The following is a 20,922-nucleotide window of genomic DNA, read 5'->3' as shown; positions in this document are numbered from 1 at the left end:
CTAGAACATTTCCTCTTACAGCTTTCCATACTAAAAATGTATGGAAATTCTGGTAGCACCTCAATAATAGGAACACAAAATCCTTTCACTGCCAGATACTTTGGAGACCTTTTACTAACAATTAGCTCATGTTATTTGTCATAGGACTTGTTTTATTCCTATGGGACCTGCAGCAGAAAACATGCACTATTCATTAGTAAAAGAGACTCCCTTTGTGAAGTCACACTAAATCCTGCAAAGAAGCTTCTCAGAGCTTATGATGCATAATACTACCAATTCTGAACATACAAATACCAACACCTTTAAAAGGAAGCAGTGGATATACACAACAGCAATGTGTCCTGTTGGAAAAGCCAGACAATTCAGACCGATCTAGTCCCAGCACTAACCACACCAGAAGAATCTCTCACCTTGGTAACGGGAAAAACACTGATAAACCCTTATCAATTACAGAATAAAGGACTAAAAATTTGAAATTGTCCTGTAACCTAACATCAGTCCATCCTGTCCTTACCCCCATCCCTCCCTGTAGCCCAGGTCCCCCACCCCTGCCCTGCCCTCCCAGCATCAGCCCTTCCCTACCCCCCCCCCCCCCCCCCACATGTAGCCCGGCATCAGCCCTGCCCTACCCCTCCCCCACCCAGAAGTGCATCATCATTAAACATTCATTGAGGGTATCCTGAAAACTTGAGTTGTCCCAAAGACTGGGTTGAGAACCCTTGACCTAGGCTAAACCTTTATGCCAGTGCTGTATGTGCAGTAGCTCTTCAAAGAGGGTTTCCATACTTAAAAAGGTGGCCATCTTATTGTCCACATAACTTTTCACCGGAAACATTTCAGATCCATGCAAACTTATCATAGCTGGTCTTAAACAGGGAAGTTTACTCTGCTGCTTCTAGAAACATCAATTTTTGTACTAACTGCAGAGCTGTCAGGATGTGTTTTGGGTTCAAAATTAGAAAAACAAATTGTGTTCTTTGGTTAGAAAATGAAGTGTTTTTCTTCCTTGTGTACCTCATATTGACAAGCTTTTCACAGCTCCCCTCCAGGCTTCTGTGCATCTTTGCCATTCCCTTACAAGCTACCCCTCCCACCTCACAAAATGGGACAAGTCAATCTCATCACTCCAGATTCCACCCTTTTAATGTTTAATCTAGCAGAAGAGTCCCCACTCCTCCAGGTTGCTTACTGAAATGGGGAGGGGGAGGAGTGGGGGCAGGTGCACTTATCAGTTGCTCCTATCCTGCTGGTGTTATTTTGATGTATACTATTAGCAGGGCAGGAGTGACCAAGGATCACTCCTGCTCGGTATTGGCTCTGAAATAGGATAGAATAGGTTACGGGGCTCCATGAGATACATCAAGGGGGTGGTGCTTTTTATTTTAAAGTTTATAAACATATTTTTCAAAAAAAGTAAATGCAGGGAAATAAACTGTACATTAACTCATGGTTAATGTGCGTTAAAAACTAGTGTGCACATATATTCTTCGATAAGTAAACCATTTTGTCTAATACAAGCTGGCAAGTAGGTAGCTGCTAAAAAAGAGAAAGTAAAAATTTGTGAGGGGCCAACATTATTCCAATGACATTCGTTGTCACTCACCAGCAGCATAAGGCGGTCCCATGTTTTGCTGACTCCATTTATTTTCCAGGCGTGGTCATTATTCTCAGGGTTGAGGTTCTGGTACAACTGCAGCATCTGTTTCAGGAACAGGTTAGGAATAAACTGTAGAAAGAAAAAAAAAAAAAAAAAAGAGTCAAGATCAGCTTCACAATGATATACCAGAACTCTTAGATTTGAAAAAGATTTTTACCCCTTGCCTCAGGGGCTAAATGGGTACCTTTAAAGAATTTGTTGCATTTGGAGTAGAAGGTAGTATAAATGCCTTAGGAGCTCTTGTACAAAGCAACACACAAAAAAAATGGACTTAGTGCACCCTTGTGTGTGCTTTTCCTGCACGCTAAGGCCATTTTGAGCGCAGCAGTAAAATAGTGGATTTTTAAAATTTTTGTATTAATGGCTATGTGCAAATGGTGCTATTAGTGCATGGCCATTAAAAAAAAAAAAAAAAAAAAATGATTAGTGCATGAGCCCTTAACACTACAAATAGGTGGCAGTAGGGTCTCACATAGTAAGTAACGACAGATAAAGACCTGAATGGTCCATCCAGTCTGTCCAACAGTCACATTCATTCTCAATTCAAGATTCAGGACTCTGTTTGCAAAGCCACGCTAGCGGTTGACGGTGTGGTACTGCCCACAGCCCAGTCACTTTGAATGGGCTGTATCGGCAATGCAGCACAGCTTTGTAAAACGGGGGGGGGGGGGGGGGGGGGGGGGGGGTGCAGTGCCATAGCGAGGGCGGCTGACACCCGGGGCGGGTCGCGCTGCGCACCACCCCCGGCGCACATTCTTACTGCCATACAAAAACGGGGGGCGGGTGGGAATGCCGATCCGCCCCAAGTGCACATCGCTGGGAGCTTCGTCGGCTCCACTGGTTCCCTGCTCTCTCTGCCCCGGAACAGGAAGTAACCTGGGAGGGAGCAGGGAACCAGCGGAGCCAACACCTCCCCAGCGGCGTGCACCCGGGGCGGACCGCCCCACCGCCCTCCCCCTTCCTACGCCACTGTGTGTGTGTGTGTGTGTGGGGGGGGGGGGGTGTTAATGAAAAATGAATGTGATACATATAGTTCATCATGATCTCTTTGGCATTTCTGGGACACAGACTGTAAAAGTCCACCCACCCAGCTCTGTCCTTATGTTCCAATTACTGGAGTTGCCGTCAAAGCCCACTCCCGCCTATCCGAATCCATCTTGTCATTTGCGAGAGGCAGACCGTAAAAGTCTGCCTGGCATGGTCCTCGTGTTCCAAATTATTGGAGTTTCTGTCGAAGCTCTCTACAGCCCATCTTGAACCATATTGCTATTTGCAGGACTCAGACCGTACAAGCCAGCCCAGCACCGGCCTTGGTTGATACAGCCAGAGTTGCCATCTAAGCACCACTTGACACACACACACATAGGCAACCACTTTTAAGTTTTGATTTTTTATTTTAAAATGTCATTCATTTTCTAGTTGGAGATCCTCTGTGTTCATCCCACCAGTTTTTCTCTCCACCACCTCCCTCGGGAGGGCATTCCAGGCATCAACCCACCCTCACCATGAAAAAGAGTTTTCTGACATTACTCCTAAGTCTAACCCCCTGCAACCTCAATTCATGTCCACTAGTTTTACCATTCCCCTTCTCTGGAAGAAATTTTTTTCTCTATTGATATCTTTCAACTATTTAAGTGTCTGTATTGTATCTCCCCTGTCCCTCCTCTCCTCTAGGTTATGCTACTACTAAAAGTGCTACTAGACATATGTAGGTACTTTCTCTGTCCCTAGAGGGATCACAGTCCAAGTTGTTGTACCTGGGGCAATGGAGGGTTGAGTGACTCGCCCAAGGTCACAAGAGCTGCAGTGGGCATCAAATCCAGGTTGCCAGGATCAAAGCCCACTGCACTAACCAATAGGCCACTCTTAATATTCAGGTCTTCCTGTCTCTTCTCGTATGTCTTTTGGCGCAAGCCCCATGACATTTTTGTCACCTTCCTCTGGACCGCTTTAAGTCTTCCTATATCTTTAGCAAAACTGAATATAATACTTCAGGTGGGGCCTCACCAATGACTTGTACAGGGGCATCAATACCACAACATTAATCATGCACTAATCAGTTCACACACAGCAATGTAGATGGTGTGTGCGCGCTAACCTGGAACTTACCGCAGGATGCTCGAGCATGCCCCTTGGTAAGCCCTTGTAAGCTGCAATAAGTACATGCTGGTGCTTCCCACAGCTTAGTAGAAGGACTCCTTAGTATTATTGTGAACCACTTCAGAAGGTTCCTCAAGCTTATTATAAATGCAGGATGCCCAATATCCAATGGGTCACTCCATACTCTGTTTTATGTATAATTTTCTAAAATAAAATATTCAATCATATGCTTGAAAAGAAAAATCAGAAAAAAACCCCGCCCCCAGTAATAAAAGGAAAACCCCTTACTAGAGGAAATAAGCGCTCAGTCCACAATATTGTTGGAGGGTTTTTTTTTTTTAAAGGCAGATGAATCCTATACAATGACAGCCAGATTACGTGCCAACCAAGGGGATATACCATCACATTCTGACCTCCCTTCCCAAGCCACCAAAAATTCAAACAATTGCTTAGGTTCAAGAAAAACCATCACCATCAAATTTTACATAACAGGAATTTCAACACTTATTATACTAGAAAGGAAACAGATACTCACAAAGTCTCTATGTGTCGCTGCAGTGATGGCAGATGCCATTTCAAAACAGTATACTATGAACATCAAAATCAGGTACTATAAACAGAAAAAGCACAAGAGGAGTAAGCCAAGATTGCATTTGATTTTAGGAAAAATAAACAATCTAACCCATCACCAGATATCATAGTACTCTTTAGTTGCTAAAGACTAGGTCCTGCTATTAACACTACAGAAGCCCTACCTTAAATCCGAAAACAGTGTGGGGACAAATGGAAGGTTACAAAGGAATTAAGACATTAAGGTAAAGTTACAATAGACTAGTGAAATGAACAGCCAAATTCACTTAGGGGGGGTCTTTTACAAAAGATTAGCTCGAGTTATCTTTAACAGGGCCCATAGGAATAAAATGGGCCCTGCTGCGATAACTCAAGATCCCCTTGACTTGAAAGAGACTAGTATGACTTGAAAGAGACAAACAGAATAATCATAATCATAAAATAAATTTTACTTCTAATCCACATTATCTAAAAATCCTAGGCAGAGAACAAGAGTACATACAAATTAAAATAAAACTATACAAATCAAACATGAAGCCCAACTACATTCTATTCCTGCAGCACTACTCAGGATCTAGCTTCCCTGACTTCACAATGAGCAATTCTGTGTCTATCTTATGCCATCCTCTTGGATTGTTCTCCCATTGACCTATGCCATCTAATTTTCAAGATTCTTAATGCAATCGGAATATGGCACAGCTGACTTGTATGAGCATTCCACCTATCTAAAACAGAAATCACACATTAAAACACATACAAAAATATTTTGAACATGCAATCAAATATTCAAGGCACACCCTACTTAAGTTTGTGTAGAAATATTGGATAAATATGCTTTCAAATTTCTTTTAAAGATCAGATCTCTCTTTTCTTGGAGCTTCTTTCTAACGGCAAGGCATATTGCTTGTGCTGCACAGAGAGATTCTAAGAACAGCATTTAGAATTCTATTCTTATGTTTTTCCAGTTACATGCTTTATAGGAGCATTGGGCAATCTTGGTCCTTGAGGGCCAAAACCCATTTGGGTTTTCAGGATTTCCACAATGAATATGCATGAGATCTATCTGCATACATAGAGGGAGTGCATGCAAATAGAAATCATGCATATTCATTGGGGAAATCCTGAAAACCCAAATGGGTAAATCATTTGGGAAATCTTGAAAACCCAACTGGGTAAGGCTGCCCACCCTTGCTCTATAGAGTGCACCTTGGATGTATAGCTGTCCAGACTGTGCTAGGGGAGGTGGTAGTATTTTCACTGCTTCCAGTAAATACTTTCTACACTAGATAATCTGGCCCCAGTTCTAAGATTAATTTGCACATCATTCTTCTGATGTGGCAACATTCAGTCGTCTTAGAGGAATGCAGCTTTACCGAGAAGGAATATTGCTTTAAACATTTAGTCTTATTTGCTTAGCCTCAAGGGAAGAACAGCCAGCTTTTAAACATCTGGCGATAACAGTCACTGCGATAGAAAATTAAGAAAGGAATATATTGCTGTCATTACCATAACAGCATTACCTCATTGCATTCAAGATGGCAGCAGAGGAGAAGTCTGCCAACGGCATCTGAAGGGATAATGACTACCCACAGCCTCTAGAACAAACTTATCATTCAATAGCTAAATTCAATCCCTAAAACAGCTGTATTTGGGAAGTGCCATGTTCTCTAGTTTTGCTGCCTGGATTTGATTTTGTCTTACCGCCAAGAGTATTTTCCTATTTGATTTCATTATTCCCATGATGCCAAGTAGTGCCAAGACAAAGAAGCAGAAGCCAGTGAAAATGCCAATCCAGGCTGCGGCAAAGATGTCATCGTTGTCTGTTGCTTCAAGCAAAGGGTAGAGGCCATGCTGATCCGACACAAAGTAGATGCACTCTGCTGTCAATGCTAAGCCACATAACTGGAATTTAAGAGCAAGAAAAGTTAGCAGTGAGGTCGTGATGCTTTAAGAGCTCAAACCAGCCTGACATCTATTGATGATCAGAATCAGATGCAAGAACTGCTAGACAGAGCAAAGAAATGACACCTCATTTTTAAGCTTCATGTAATGCAAGAGACACTGAAATAGCAACAGCTTCATATCAACATTTATGTCTGCTTGTAGTATGTAGCAACCCTTTAGAATCCTCCATAATTAAATGCCCTCTTTTCCCATCAGAACGTGTTTGAAAAGTAGAGAGAGAATTGGCATTATCTATAAAGAGTAACCTTTGACAGGCTGCCAAAGTTATTGTTACTTCAATGGCTTGGGATCTGTAATGTTTCCTGTAGGAACTCGGAGAACTAGTGTTGTGCTGCCTGCATGCCTCTCATAGGTTAAAAGGGTAAAATGTAGAGCTTACAGACCCCTGGCCCCCTGCATTTCTAATTTGCTCTAGCCCAAGTCCCACAGACTATGGGCTATCACTCATACACAGCCAAGTAAATGCTGGGGTTTTTTTTTTTTTTGGGGGGGGGGGGGGGGTTGCAGAAGAAATGCTCAAGAGGCCCAACTGGTTTTACAGTAAGGGATCTTGAAAACCACACATCTAACCACTAAAAAAAAAAAAAAAATCCTCCCTTGGAGATTCCAGATACTTCCGCCAGTGGGATCCATCAAAATGGATTTTGTACCAACACAGACTTGAGAGACCATCTGTATTGCTCCCTTGAACAACGAGTTTCACTATGAAGGGTATCCTAGAAGGAAATCGAAGCTCAGCATACCTAATATTTGACATCAAGTTGATATGGTCATATGACTTTCCCATGAAGGACATCTGTACCCAGGGCCTTATAGTCCAATCTTGAGCACAAGACCAATGAAAGAGCCAGTGAAAAGTCAAACAGCCTTTTTTTCTGTTAAGTATCATTTATTTATTTGGATTTTGCTCACACCTTTTTCAGTAGTAGCTCAAGGTGAGTTACATTCAGGTACACTCAGTGTTTTTTTTATTAGCGAAAAAGGTGCAAGTACTCAAATGCCAGGCCACCCTTCAGGGGTGGGGTGATCACTGAGGGACCCATCCCACAATAGCCAGACCTCCTGCAACTAGTCACAGAATCTATGACCAGGCAGAATTGGTGTGTAGAGCCTGAGCTCTCTCATTAAAACTTGGGGATCATAGGTCAATTTTAGCAGACAATGGAAAAGGTGCCGATACTCAGTACCCCCAAGTACCCCCTCAAAAAAAAAACCCTGGGTACACTAGGCATTTCTCTCACTCTGGAGGGCTCACAATCTAATTTTGTACCTGAGGCAATGGAGGGTTAAGTGACTTGCCCAAGATCACAAGAAACAGCGGTGATTTGAACCGGGCACCTCTGGATGTCAAGAATGGTGCTCTAACCACTAGGCTACTCCTCCATTCTCTAGACACTCATCCATAAGTCATCTCAGCATGGACAATACAGAAAGCAACTGTCTAGTTTGAAGGGCAAATTGTGTACACATTAGAACTGTGTAAAGTGTTACTAGTCACTGAAGTTGTATACATTCTGAATCGGACCCAAAGTGCAGGCAGCTTCTCCACAGATGGCCCAAGATTTTTTTTTTTGGGGGGGGGGGGGGGGGGGGGGGAAGGTAGCTTAGAGAAATAATTGATTATCTTAGATCATTGTTCATGACATCTGTGTAAAATATTGGAATGTTACTCACTACCTGTGAGTGTCCAACAGCCCTCTTTAAAGATTATAGCTTTCTATACAATATACACCTCTAGTTATTTTTCTGTATATTTACGTGTACACATCTTTAAATTGTATTGCCATAAAAATTTAAACATATTAGACATTTGCCGAAAAATCATGAATATTCAGTTTATTCAGTTATTATAAGCTATATCAAAGTGCGTCTGAATGCTTCAGATTCCCTCGGTCATACAAATCCATATTTGTTTTCTTTTTGCGACTGGGAGAGAGGGGGGTTGTGTTTTGTATAGGATAGGTGGGGGAGGGAGGGGAACAAATACTGCTTTCCTAAAAATGAGAATACCGTCTAGTTTGCTTGGTGTTTATTGTTCACATTATCTGTACTGACGAGGACTGGCTGCTTTTCTGATCCGTTTGACTTGGGGATATTTTGTTGGTTTCTAGTTGCTTTTATTTCTGGAAGTTTTGTTCTACTTGTTACCGTTTGGGTCTATTTGTGATTGAGCCCTTATGTATTGTTTGTTTTTTGTCATGTCTGGATTTTAATAAAGACTTTTTTCCCTTGTTGGCTGCTCCACTGGAGTGAAATAGACTGCCATTGAAACTAAAATTTAACTAATATAGCTATTGCAAGAAGCATTTTTAATTTTTTCCTGTCTGAATTTGGCCGCGTAAGGGCAGAGAAAGATGAGCAGCCAGAAATTTTTGTTGTGTTGTTTCTGGGAATGTTCATTTTATTCATTTCCCTTCAGTCAGTTTGACATCATGAGAGTAACGTTGCATAGGCATTAGTATCCGTGGAAAAAAACAAACACGTACACAAAAACTATTGCAGTTTTTCTGCTTGTTTTGATTCATTAATGACATGGGATATGTTGATATTTCTCATGTCATTGACAATAGCAGCCCATCCCTAGAGATGGATAGATGGGCTAGGTTGATTAGTTTGCGATGTTTATCATCATTATTTTATCCTAAAACAAAGAACAACCCATGACTAATACAAGTATGCTATTTATTTTGTTCATACCTTTTTCAGTAGTAGCTCAAAGTGAGTTACATTCAGGTACACTGGGTGTTTCCCTGTCCCTGGAGGGCTCACAATCTAAGTATGTAACTGAAGCAATGGAGGGTTAAGTGACTTGCCTAAGATTACAAGGTGCAGCAGTGGGATTTGAACCAGGCACCTCTGGATGTCAAGACCAGTGCTCTAACCACTAGGCCACTTCTCCACTTATGTTATGTCATTTGTATTTGTCATCAGATGATTTCATTTTATGCATGGTCTTAAGATTCCTTGCCCAGAACTCTGGAGAAAGGGGCACCTTGAAAACAACACTGTCTCTATATGGGAGGTGAATATCCTCTCTACCCTTCAAGGCAAGTAGGATTCTTAATGATTGGCCACTTGACCACCTATAGGCTGTACAGGGAGGGGGTGGGGGTGTAAGATCTGGGTACAGTGGAAGTTTTAAGAGCAAATACCTCTCACAGATATAACTGTTCTGGAACTTGGTGGGGGGGGGGGGGCAGGGGTTTTAGTTTTTATACAGCTCAATATAACATTTTTGAATGAAATAGATTGTATGTTATTTTGAGCATGTGTTTCATGCACTTCTTTCATTCATAAAAAGAAGATTTAACACAACAAATACTATACTAATTTTACAAGCTCTGTGTTTTGGATGTCTGAAGACCAGCATTTAGATACCCATATTGTACATACTTAATTTATAAAGCTAGGATATGGATGTATAAAACTGCTGTTCATCCACATGGCAAGGGAGCATGGTCTGAATGTTTTGGGTGGATCTAGAGAGGGGTCAAAAGAGACAACTCCAACTGCAGGAGGGGAAAGATCATCCATATTTCAACCTAATATTTGGCATGCCCAGGTTACAGAAAGGTGATCCGATTGAGCAGTTCTCCACTGGATGGAGTAAGGGAAGTCACAGTAGGTATTTCCCTATCCCTAGAGGGCTCAGTTAAAGAAATGCAATAAAATGCTGCTGTGGGTCTTGAACCAGCCAACATAGTAGATGATGGCCGATAAAGACCTGTACAGTCCATACAGTCTCCCCAAGATAAACTCATAGCATAAGGTATGATGTGAGACTGCATAAATATAGTTGATCTCGATTTGTCTCAATTTGTTCTTGCCATTTTCAGGGCGCAGACGGTAGAAGACTGCCTAGCACTGCCTTTGCTTCCCAATTACTGGGGTTGCCATCTAATCACCGCTAAGCTTGTTTGGTTCCATGCCTTCTATACAGGACTCCTTTATGTTTATCCCACGCATTTCTGAATTCTGTTACTGTTTTCATCTCCACCACCTCCTGCAGAAGGGCATTCCAGGTATTTCCTACCCTGTCCATGAAAAAGTGCTGCTTGACATTATTCCCAAGTCAGCCCCCCCTGCAACCTCAATTGATGTCCTCTAGTTCTACCACCTTCCCGCAACCTCTTGATATCTGCTGTGGTTCTCAGCTGGCTGCTGTAGCCATCAGGCTACTCTGCCACATGTATGTCTCTGGGCATTTTATAATAGACATTCACGTCCCTTGTTTACAGTTTGGACGTTTCGGTTTGTAAATGGGATGTTCATGCTAGACATAGCCCACACTTGACATGCATTTCTCATGTAGTTTAGAACAAGCCGTGTGTCAGCAAATCCTGTACTAAAATACAGAAGACATGGATGTCCTTTCTAAAAACGCCATTCCATGCTTATTGCTTTGTGAAAGGTTAAATTAGGGTAGGACCACAACCCTACAGTTATAAAAATAAATGCAAACCATTATAGTTTGCTTTTGAGCTGTTATCACACTCCAGGCCATTATCATTTTTTTGATTGTGGGGGGGGGGGGGGGGGGGGGGGGAGGGGAGGTACCCACCAATCCAAAAACAAAATGTTACTCTTGCCAAAAAGAAACTCAACTACCTCTCCCCTCCATATTAAGTGATTGTTGGAAAATGTGAGCCTTGAACGGTCATCTAGATTTACTCTCCCCTAATACCACTATGCACACCGCACTTGTTCAACTCCAAAGCAGAACATGTATGGCGACAATTCCTCTTATCATACTATAGACATCACTTACCGCAATAACCACATTGCCAAAGATGAGGATGCCCTGGAAAATACGTACACCCTCATCCTCCTTTGCCATTGTGTTAGCCGTTTATTCAACCTGGAACTGAGACAAGGACAGGTGCCAGGTTAGATGTGAATCCCTTGGAACACGCACCAACATACAGTAGCTGCTAGTATGATCCACTTTAAGGTACTTTGCAAAAAGAAAATCTATCAGACTTTCCTCTCAAATACAACTGCGTTTACAGAGAAGATGTTTATTCTTAACTAGAGACGTTTTAGACAAAATAGAATCCCCCCCCCCCCCCCCCAATATGCCTACACCATTTTTAATTATGTAACGTGGCATTTTGAGGTTGAACTGACATATATAAAAAAACAAACCTTTAGATTTTTGGATTCCAATTCAAATATAAATCTCTCACTTCAAGGTTTTTCCTTTCAACATTTTTTTTTAACCTACAAAAATCTGTTACAAAATGATAGCAGCTAGCAGCTGTTAATCGTGATTTTAGAGCTGCAGCCAAATCATTAAGTTTAGCACAGAGCTGAATGTTAAAAATTATTTAAAAGTTACTACATCAAGTTGTTTTGTGACAGAGGTTGTAGTTATTTAATGGAGTGTGCCTGGTTCAATTCAGTTTTACACTCTTCATTTAGAAGTACATTTAGAAACGCCCAGATAATCACATCTGAAAACTATTCCAAGCCATTCTTGGCCACAATGGGGCAGAGCTTTCGAGGTCTGCTGAGAAGAGGTGCTCATGAGGACCTAAAACTAGCTCTGAGTCAATACTGTAAGAAAGCCATTAGGTTTTTTTTTTTTTTAATACAAATTGTGAAAGAGGGGAGCACACATTGAGGTATTTCAGCTACCCACCCTGTCTCAGACAGCCTGAAAATTCTCGGAGTAACAATTGACCGTAACCTATCACTAGAGACCCAAGCAAAATCCACCATAAAGAAAATGTTTTTCTCAATGTGGAAACTCAAATGCATAAAACCATTCTTTCCGAGGGAAATATTTCATAACCTGGTTCAGTCCATGGTATTAAGCCACGCAGACTACTGTAATGGAATCTATGCGGGATGCAAGGATCAAAAACATAAAGAAACTTCAGACCGCCCAAAATACAGCAGCCAGGCTTATATTTTGAAAAACATGCTTTGACAGCGCCAAACTACTCAGAGAAAAACTGCACTGGCTACCAATCAAAGAACGCGTCACTTTCAAAATCCGCACGACTGTTCACAAAATTATTTACGGCGATGCACTGGGATACATGACAGACCTCATTGACCTGCCAACCAGAAACACCACAAAGTCTGCACGATCATATCTAAACCTCCACTACCCAAGCAGCAAAGGACTCAAATATAAATCCACCTATGCAACCAGCTTTTCCTACCTAAAGTGCACAACTATGGAACTCATTGCCAAAAGCAGTAAAAACTATGCTCGACCACCTAAATTTTCAGAAAGCATTAAAGACAGACTTGTTCAGAAGAGCATACCCCACTGACCCAACATAAAAATACCGGTCACTTGCGACACAATATAACCAAAGACCGTAATGGACATTACATGACTCTTCTTCCCCCCTTCCCTCTCTAAGTTCCCCCCAACTGTTTCCTACCATACATATACCTCATTATACCACAATATCACTTTGTATTCATTCATACTATGTATTTGTTCAAACCGTAATTGGCTAACACCGTTAACGGTTTTATGTAAGCCACATTAAGCCTGCAAAATGTGGGAAAATGTGGGATACAAATGTAACAAATAAAAATAATACCCTGACAATCACACCTATCCACATCAGAGTCCCAGGAACTTTTTATGAGCTGGCAAATACTCTAAATAAAAAGGAAAGATGTAGACGTCTCCTGCCAAATCACAACAAATAAAGGTGAGTAACAAACATACACATATGGTGAGGGTAGAACATACAGGCCGAGGCCTATTTTCTGTCAGGTGATGGACATTGAACCTTTTGAACTGGTTTATTTTGCCACCTCAGCTGGCCTGGAAGGTGGATGTCAACCTTTGGTCCAGACCTGGTATTTCTCTCATGGGACAATGACATTTTTCATCTCTTAAAAAAGACTAGACTAAAATTTGCTTATGCTGCTGCTTCTAAAAATTCTAACCCTGAACTACCAAAACATTATGTTAGAGCTGCAAGCAGCACAACTTGCTATTTTTGTAATGCCTGTGCTTGGCAGGAAGCCTGCGATTGTTAGCTTTGAAAAATAGACCCTCAGCTGTTGATGATAGTGGCATACCTAGGGTATTTGACACCTCCCTCCAAAATCCAGTACTAGGCATACCGAGAATACAAAACACTCAGGACCTATAGAGCAATTCTACCATAAGCAGTAATATCTACGAATCACACAAGGAAAAGGAAAACATCTTAAAACACGGCAGTGAGCATTAGAACATCAATTCACCTATTGTAAAACGAAGATAGTTGATCCTGCACAGTCAATGCCGACTGAAAGCCATGGCTTTTTCACAGATACACCCTAATACACTATAGCATAAGTAACCATAAACTTTCTATTCTGACAAAAATTAAACTGAACCCTTAAGATGCCAGAGCCTGCATACAATGCACCGCCACAGGAACAGAAAATGCCCCCTAGTACTGTGCAAAATTTAAAGATAGCAGATGTAAATTTGAAATAGCCAACAAATACCAATCACCACTTTACAAATTAAATAGAAATAAAACACCATTTTATTGGACTAATACAATTAGCTTTCAGAGGCCAAAACCTCCTTCCTCAGGTTAATACAGTATACTGCTGTTACAGTATCCTGCTGTTACAGTATCCTATCCTGACCTGAGGAAGGGGGTTTTGTTCTCCGAAAATGAGTCAAAGTGTATTAAAATTAGTCCAATAAAAAGGATTACTTTTCCATGTTCTATTTATTAACGTTTATTAACACAGCTACAATACTCCTAAAATCAAAAAAAGAAAAATATATATTTAGTCTCTGGTTTCTGCTTTCGTCATCTTCTCTTCGGTTCTTCCCCTTCCATCCATCCAGGGTCTGCCCTGCCCTCCCATCCATCCAGGGTCTGCCCTGCCCTCCCTCTCCCATCCACCCAGGGTCTGCCCTGCCCTCCCTCTCTCTCTGCCCCCTCTTTTCAGCCCCCAGTTCCAGCCCCATTATCCCACCTGCCCCTAGTTTCAGCCCCAGCCCACATCTCCCACATGCCCCCCCTTTTCAGCCCCAGACCCATTCTCCCACCTGCCCCTGCCATGGCCCCATTCTCCCTCCTGCCCCCTTCTCAGACTCTAGATCCAGCCCCTTCTCCCATCTGAAGCCCCTCCCTCCCACCCCCCACCTGCCTACCCTCGGTAAACCCCTTCCTCTCTGCCACCTGGCCCCCTGCATTAAAAAAAAAAAAATCTCTGAATCAGCGGTGCAGCACCTTGCGTCTGCCTGTGAAAGAAGCGGATCACGCGCCTCATCAGACCTTCTCTTACTGTGCCCCACCCTCACGGAAATAGGAAGTTACATCAGAGGAGGGTGGGGCGCAGTGAGAGAAGATCAGATGAGGCGATCCACTTCTTTCACAGGCAGACGCGAGGCGCTGCACCGCTGATTCAGAGATTTCTAAAATGCAGGGGGCTGGGTGGCAAAGAGAAGGGGGCTGTCGAAGGAGCTGAGGGTAGGCAGGTGGAGACTAGGGACTGTGGCACCAGCGGCCTTTGGGTCGGGAGTGGAGCAACCCCTTCATTCTTACACCCGGGGTGGACCGCCCCGCCCTTGGTACACCACTGGGGTGAAGGCAGATTTGGAAACTGCCACAATGAACATTCGTGTTTACCTCAAAAAGGCGACATGTTTGCGCCCCCCCCCCCAAGCTGAAGATGTTTTACCTTTGAAACAGGTGTTCATAAGTGAAAACCTCACTCACAACCCCCCCCAAAAATATATATATTTTGAAAGGTTCATTAATTGATACCATCATACAATTTCCTTCTGCAAATCTGTCATCAAAATTTCCCAACATTAAATCCTGTGAAAGGAGGACCAAATTGCTTCCGAAGGCAAATGTTCAAATATTGGCACATAAACATCCTCCTTACAAATAATTCATGGAATGAATTGACTAAAGGAGTCAAGGTCTAAGTCTCTTCTAAAGCACATTTAACAGAAGTGCAAGTCCATCCCAACAGAGCTCTCTAGGTAGGACCAGGGCTTTTTTTGAGGGGGTACTGAGTACCAGCACCTTTTCCATTGTCTGCTAAAATTGACCCATGGTCCCCAAGTTTTAATGAAAGTGATCAGGCTCTTCTGTGACTGGTCGCAGGAGGCCTGGCTATTGTGGGGTTGGTTCCTCAGTGATTACCCCACCCCTGAAGGGTGGCCAGGCATTTGAGTACTGGTACCTTTTTTGCTAGAAAAAAAACGCACTGGGTAGGACACCCATCTGGCCTCTTTCCTACATGGTTTGCTAAGCTACATGCACTTCCTTCATGCCAATGCAGAGAAAGCAGACCTATAACAAACCTTTGAGGGACACTGGTGCTAAGCTTATTGGAGTGGAGTGGAAGCTACACCTATGCTTCATGAGATGAAGAACATAAGAACAAAGTTTTGCCATACTGGGACAGACCAAAGGTCCCTCGAGCCCAGTATCCTGCCAATCCAGGTCACAAGTATCTGGCAAGATCCCAGAACAGTAAAGCAAATTTTATGCTGCTTATCCTAGAAATAAGCAATGGATTCTCTCAAGTCCATCTTAATAATGGCTTATGGATTTTTCTTTTAGGAAATTACCCAAACCTTTTTTTTAAGCCTGCTAAGCTAACTGCTTTTAGCATATTCTCCGACAACAAATTTCACAGTTTAATTACACAGTGAGTGAAAAAATATTTTCTCTGGTTTCAGTTTACTTAATAGATTCATTGCGTGCCCCCTAGTCTTACTTAACGTACAAAGCATCAATTAAAAAAAAAATTAAAAAGCCATGTTAACAATTTTCCTAATATAGATCCCTTCCTCCCTTAATTTTTAGGCAATCCATTCTGGAGATAGGAAGGGACATTGAAGGAGAGGGCCCTCCCCCCTTATATATATTTTCAATCTGCATTCTGATATGGACACCTCTTCCCCTAGATCTCAAATTCCTTGTAAGGGGGAGGGGAAAAAAAAAAAAAAAAAAAAAAAAAAAAAAAAAAGACGTAGAGGTCTACCAAACCTTGTTAAGGGGAGAGGGGTGTGGGGGATGGCCCATAGCCTTTATTCTACTGTTGATCAAAAACTTTAAAAGTTAACCCTGGCCTTTATTGGCAGCCAACGTATGTGCATGAAAATGTACATAGGTACATAAATCAAATCAATTTTAAACAGCCAGAAATGACTTCTGGACATTTAAATTGTTTAGCTGGGGCTAACCGGGAAATTCAATGGCACTTAACCAGACAGTGTTGCCGAGAAGTGCCCAGTTAGTGCCTAACCTGGAACTGGCAGGGCCGTGCCAACACGGTAAGCGGGGTAAGCACGGCAGGGGGCGCCGTCCTCTGGGGGCACTGCCGCACCATGCTTACCTCGCCCTCCCGCTCCCATTGCCCAACTGCCCACCCTCTTCTCTCCCGCAAGATCCCTTTCCTTTTTTTTCTCCTTTTAAATTTACCTCCTTCCGGCAGCGCAGGCACAGCGTCAGTGAAGGAGGCGGCACTCCCAACGTGTCTAGCCTTCCCCTCGCTCAGTGTTCCGCCTTCTTCTGACATCAAGAAAATGATGTCGGAAGAAGGCGGGACACTGAGCGAAGGGAAGGCTAGACACGTCAGGAGCGCCACCTCCTTTAATGACGCTCCGCCTGCGCTGCCGGAGGTAAATTTAAAAGAAAAAAAAAAAGGAAAGGGATGTGGGGGGGGGGGGGGGGAAGGGCGGGGGAGAAAGGAGCATGGATGTGAGGGCAGGTTCATGGAAGGGAGAGAGGGTAATTGCTGGATAGGGATGAATGGAGGGGACAGAGGAGCATGGATGGGAGGGCAGGGCTCAGGGAGAGAGGGGAATTGCTGGATAGGGATGAATGGAGGGGGCAGGGGAATTGCTGGATAGGGATGAATGGAGGGGGCAGGGGACAGAAGAGCATGGATGGGAGGGCAGGGCTCATGGAGAGAGGAGAAATTGCTGGACATAGAGGGGAGGGAAGAGAGATGAAGGAGATGAAATGAGGGAAAAGGAAGAGAGGAGAAAAACTGCACATGGATGAAGAAAATAGGCAGAAGCTGAGGACCAGAAATGAAGAAGAAAGGAGGGAAGGAAAGAAATAAATGGAAACGGAGTTAAGAGGACAGATAGCAGCAGAATCAGATACTGGGCTAGCATGATCAGAAAAAGAAAGTCACCAGACAACGAAGGTAGAAAAAAATCATTTTCATTTTTAGTGTTTGGAATATGTCCACTTTGAGAATTTACATCTGCTATCTTATTTTGCAATGTATAGCAATTTGTTTCTAAGAATATTGCTGACAATTCCTGTCAGTGTGGCAAGTGGTGAGCAATCATTTTCACAGGGGGGGGGGGGGGGGGGGCGGCGCCAACTGATAGTCTGCAGTGGAGTGGAATCAGCACTTAGCGGTTGAGTACCGATATTTACCACTTAAGCGGCTAGGATAACCATGTGAAAATCTTATTATGAGGTTCACCATAGCCACTTAAGTGCTGAATATCACACTTAACCAGCTATGTTTTTGCTGCCTGTGTATACCTGGAAATTTAATGCCAAGAGCTGGGAGATAACCCAGCATCGAGATTCTGGGGGTAGTGCTGCTGACTGAATATCCCCCTCCCTCGTTTCCTTTCCATATCATTCTAGCTGCAGCATTCTGAAGAATCTGAAGTTGAAACCAAAAATTTTAAAGTTTCCAAATGCTATGTAGCACTACTTACCACTGTCTATTCAGACAAATCATTTCAATACTTCATATATGCAATTAGCTAGCCAGAAACCAGAGTCGAGGCTCTCTTGATGGTTGCATACCTAAGACATCTTTAAATGTTACTACATAGTTTGCAGTCCCAAGACAAATTCTCTAAAATTTACTGCAAACATTGATAAAATCTTAGCTGATTATCTGACTGGAAAAACAGAGGCTTTTCTACATTTTTAAAGGAAGGGGAGGGATGAGAAAGAGGCAAGACTAGTTTACTTTAGCTGGAAAACCTGTTTTTTTTTTTTCTCTCTCTCTTTCTAAAATGAGCAGACACCAGTAAAGAAAGTCTGGAATTTACCAGGTGATTAAGGGGAGGGGGAGGAAGGGGGAAATTCTCACTACACCAAGCAGCAACTAACATTGAAGTACTGATTTTAAGGCATATTCCTGGGGGAAAGTCTGCACAAGTGTACACTATAGACTTTTCACAACATTCTGTACAGGGAACAAGAAAGCAACTGCCATCTGGGGAGAAAGAGTGCCGGCTCACTTGGGCACTAGATGAGGCAGTGCAGCTGTCTGGAGTTGGCTGCACTCTCAGAAGCTGCCTCATGGGAGCCTGAGATACAAACTGAAGCTGTAAATGGTCCAAAATAAAGAGCTGTGCAGGCCTTGGCTAATGTGGGCCACGAGTACTGGCCACGTATAGACCAGTGTGAAATCTACAGCCCAGCAGGCCCAAATTGTACGAGTGCTGGTTAACCCAAATCCAGAATAACGAGGGTAGGCTTAATAGAAAAAGCTAGGGTAAGGGAGGGTTAATTGAGAAAAACATGGAGACTGGGGAGAGGGATTCTGCAGTAATTTCTGTATTGTATTATTAAAAAAAATCTATACTACTCAAAAGACAGGGCATTATTTGAAAAAGTAAAATAGTAACAGATGGTGTGTAAAGACCAGCATGGCCCATCTAGTCTTGTACCTGCTGCTTTGTGCAGAACATGCTGGTAGCCTTATCTGCCACCCTTGTGGGTTACACCCATGGACTACAGAGTTTTCAAAATAGTGCATGAAATGGTTCAGCTTTTTACAAGAATTCTAGAGATAAGAGGTAGGTATTTATCATAGTAACCTGGATAAAAGGCAACTATACTGTACAATTTACATTCCTGAGTTCAAAGCATTCCACAATCAAAACCAGTTTTAAAATCTGGAGAAAGTTTGAGGGCAGGAAGATACATAGAAGCCAGAACAAGGCCAGTTTGTGTAGGAGAAGCAGCTTGGCTGCTTTAATGTCGCAGTACCTCCTACTCCTTAGAAAGGCCAAACTTATTATGTGCAGTGAAGCAAATGCTATGCTAATTAGTGGCCAGATGGGGCGGCACAAGGGGGAGGTTGGTTCAAAGTAATGACATGTATTCCAGTTCTTGGGAAAAATAGAACCAAGAACAATTTAACACCACACATACACACTTAAAGTTGATGAGAAGAATGACTGACTGATCAGAAGCCAAGTCTCTAGGAGTGCTGTTTGTGAAGTGCTGGCACAAGGAAAGATGTTTTTTTTCTAGAATAAACAATGATGTAAAGGAAATGTAGCAGGACCCCAGTCATTGGTGCCAGCTTTGGGTGTCTGGGCACCATAGGCGTCATTACGGGGTACAAACGCACCCCCAGTGAAAGCCCTGAGTTCCCAGACCTACCTGAATGGTGGTTTAAGTAGGCCTGGAGACTCAGGGCTTTCCCAAATTCATGGGGGGGGGGGGGGGGCTTTGGTGTGTGGTTGGGCAGCAGCCCCCCCCCCCCCCCGTGCCAGCTCTACAGTTCTAAATGGTGGCCGCAACCTCTCACAAGATTATTGCGAGAGGTCACAGCTGCCATTTTGATTCTTGGAGCTGGCATAAGCAGCAGTTACTGGGGATTGCTGCTGCCCAAGGGAGAGGGAGGAAGGCTACACTTGGCTAGGAGGGCAGGGTGGAAGGGGGAAGCTAGATAGATTTGAGGAGGCAGAAAAATTCAAGAAAGATCAATGCTAAACAGACACAGCAGAAAGTAAAGGGAGGTGAGAAAAGAAATATCAAATGAAATGGAAAGGAGGCCCTGGAGTTCAGAGCATACACAGAGGAAAGCAAAAGCAGTGATTGGGAACAAGAAAATTAGAATAATAAAAACACCAGACAAAAAGGTGGGAAAAATGTTTTTATTTTTAGTTTAGGGATTGAATTATGTCGAAGTTGAGTCTGTCTGCTTTTATTTTACACTGTATAGGAGGACATGCATTTCTTTTTATTTTTCTGGTGCAAGTCTGGTATATCTGGTTGCAGTTTGTCTCCATTTCAGGTTTTGTCTCCATGTTTTTTTGTGGTTCCCTATTTTGTATCAGGCGAGAGTTGTGATCTGCATCTGCAACTGAGGTGAAGGATTCTACTGGCATGTGGTGTCAGTGTAGGATTTTAATAGTTCACTTATTCCAGTTTCCAGTACTCTAGGGCCTGTCTTTATAAGTAGGTTAGGACTATTTATTTCATAAAAAACTTGATTTAGATTGTAAGCTCCTTTGAGCAGGGACTGTCCTTCTTTGTTAAATTGTACAGTGCTGCGTAACCCTGGTAGCGTTTTAGAAATGTTAAATAGTAGTAGTAGTAATATATCATAAGTACATAAGAACTGCCACACTGGGAGAGACCAAAGATCCATCAAGCCCAGCATCCTGTTTCCAACATTGGCCAATCCAAGTCACAAATACCTGGCAAGATCTGAAAAAAGTTCAACACATTTTATGCTGCTTATCTCACAAATAAGCAGTGTATTTTCCCCAAGTCATTTTAATAATAGTGTATGGACTTTTCCTTTAGGAAGCTGTCCAAACTTTTTTTAAACCCTGCTAAGCTAACCGCCTTTACCACATTCTCTGGCAACGAATTCCAGAGTTTACATGTTGAGTGAAGAAAAATTTA

General features: G+C 42.7%; 1 protein-coding gene across 6 annotated transcripts in view; it reads right to left on the bottom strand.

Annotated features, from left to right (window-relative positions):
* UPK1B (uroplakin 1B) overlaps positions 1-20,922 on the bottom strand; it is a 52,601-nt gene that overhangs the window by 12,592 nt on the left and 19,087 nt on the right. For 4 of the 6 annotated variants that reach the window (XM_030205090.1, XM_030205088.1, XM_030205091.1 and 1 more), the window contains exons 2-5: positions 11,061-11,156; positions 6,029-6,229; positions 4,293-4,367; positions 1,604-1,726 (exon numbers count right to left, since the gene is read on the bottom strand). In XM_030205090.1, the coding sequence (XP_030060950.1) occupies positions 1,604-1,726; positions 4,293-4,367; positions 6,029-6,229; positions 11,061-11,129 (468 nt within the window). In that variant the 5' untranslated portion in view covers positions 11,130-11,156. Of the gene's footprint in view, positions 1-1,603; positions 1,727-4,292; positions 4,368-6,028; positions 6,230-11,060; positions 11,157-17,981; positions 18,001-20,922 lie in introns of those variants that run through there. The other 2 variants (XM_030205092.1, XM_030205093.1) reach the window with 2 other exon arrangements.

This window comes from Microcaecilia unicolor, chromosome 5 (genome assembly GCF_901765095.1).
Source record: "Microcaecilia unicolor chromosome 5, aMicUni1.1, whole genome shotgun sequence".
Taxonomy (NCBI): domain Eukaryota; kingdom Metazoa; phylum Chordata; class Amphibia; order Gymnophiona; family Siphonopidae; genus Microcaecilia; species Microcaecilia unicolor.
This window is presented reverse-complemented; position numbering and strand designations above follow the sequence as displayed.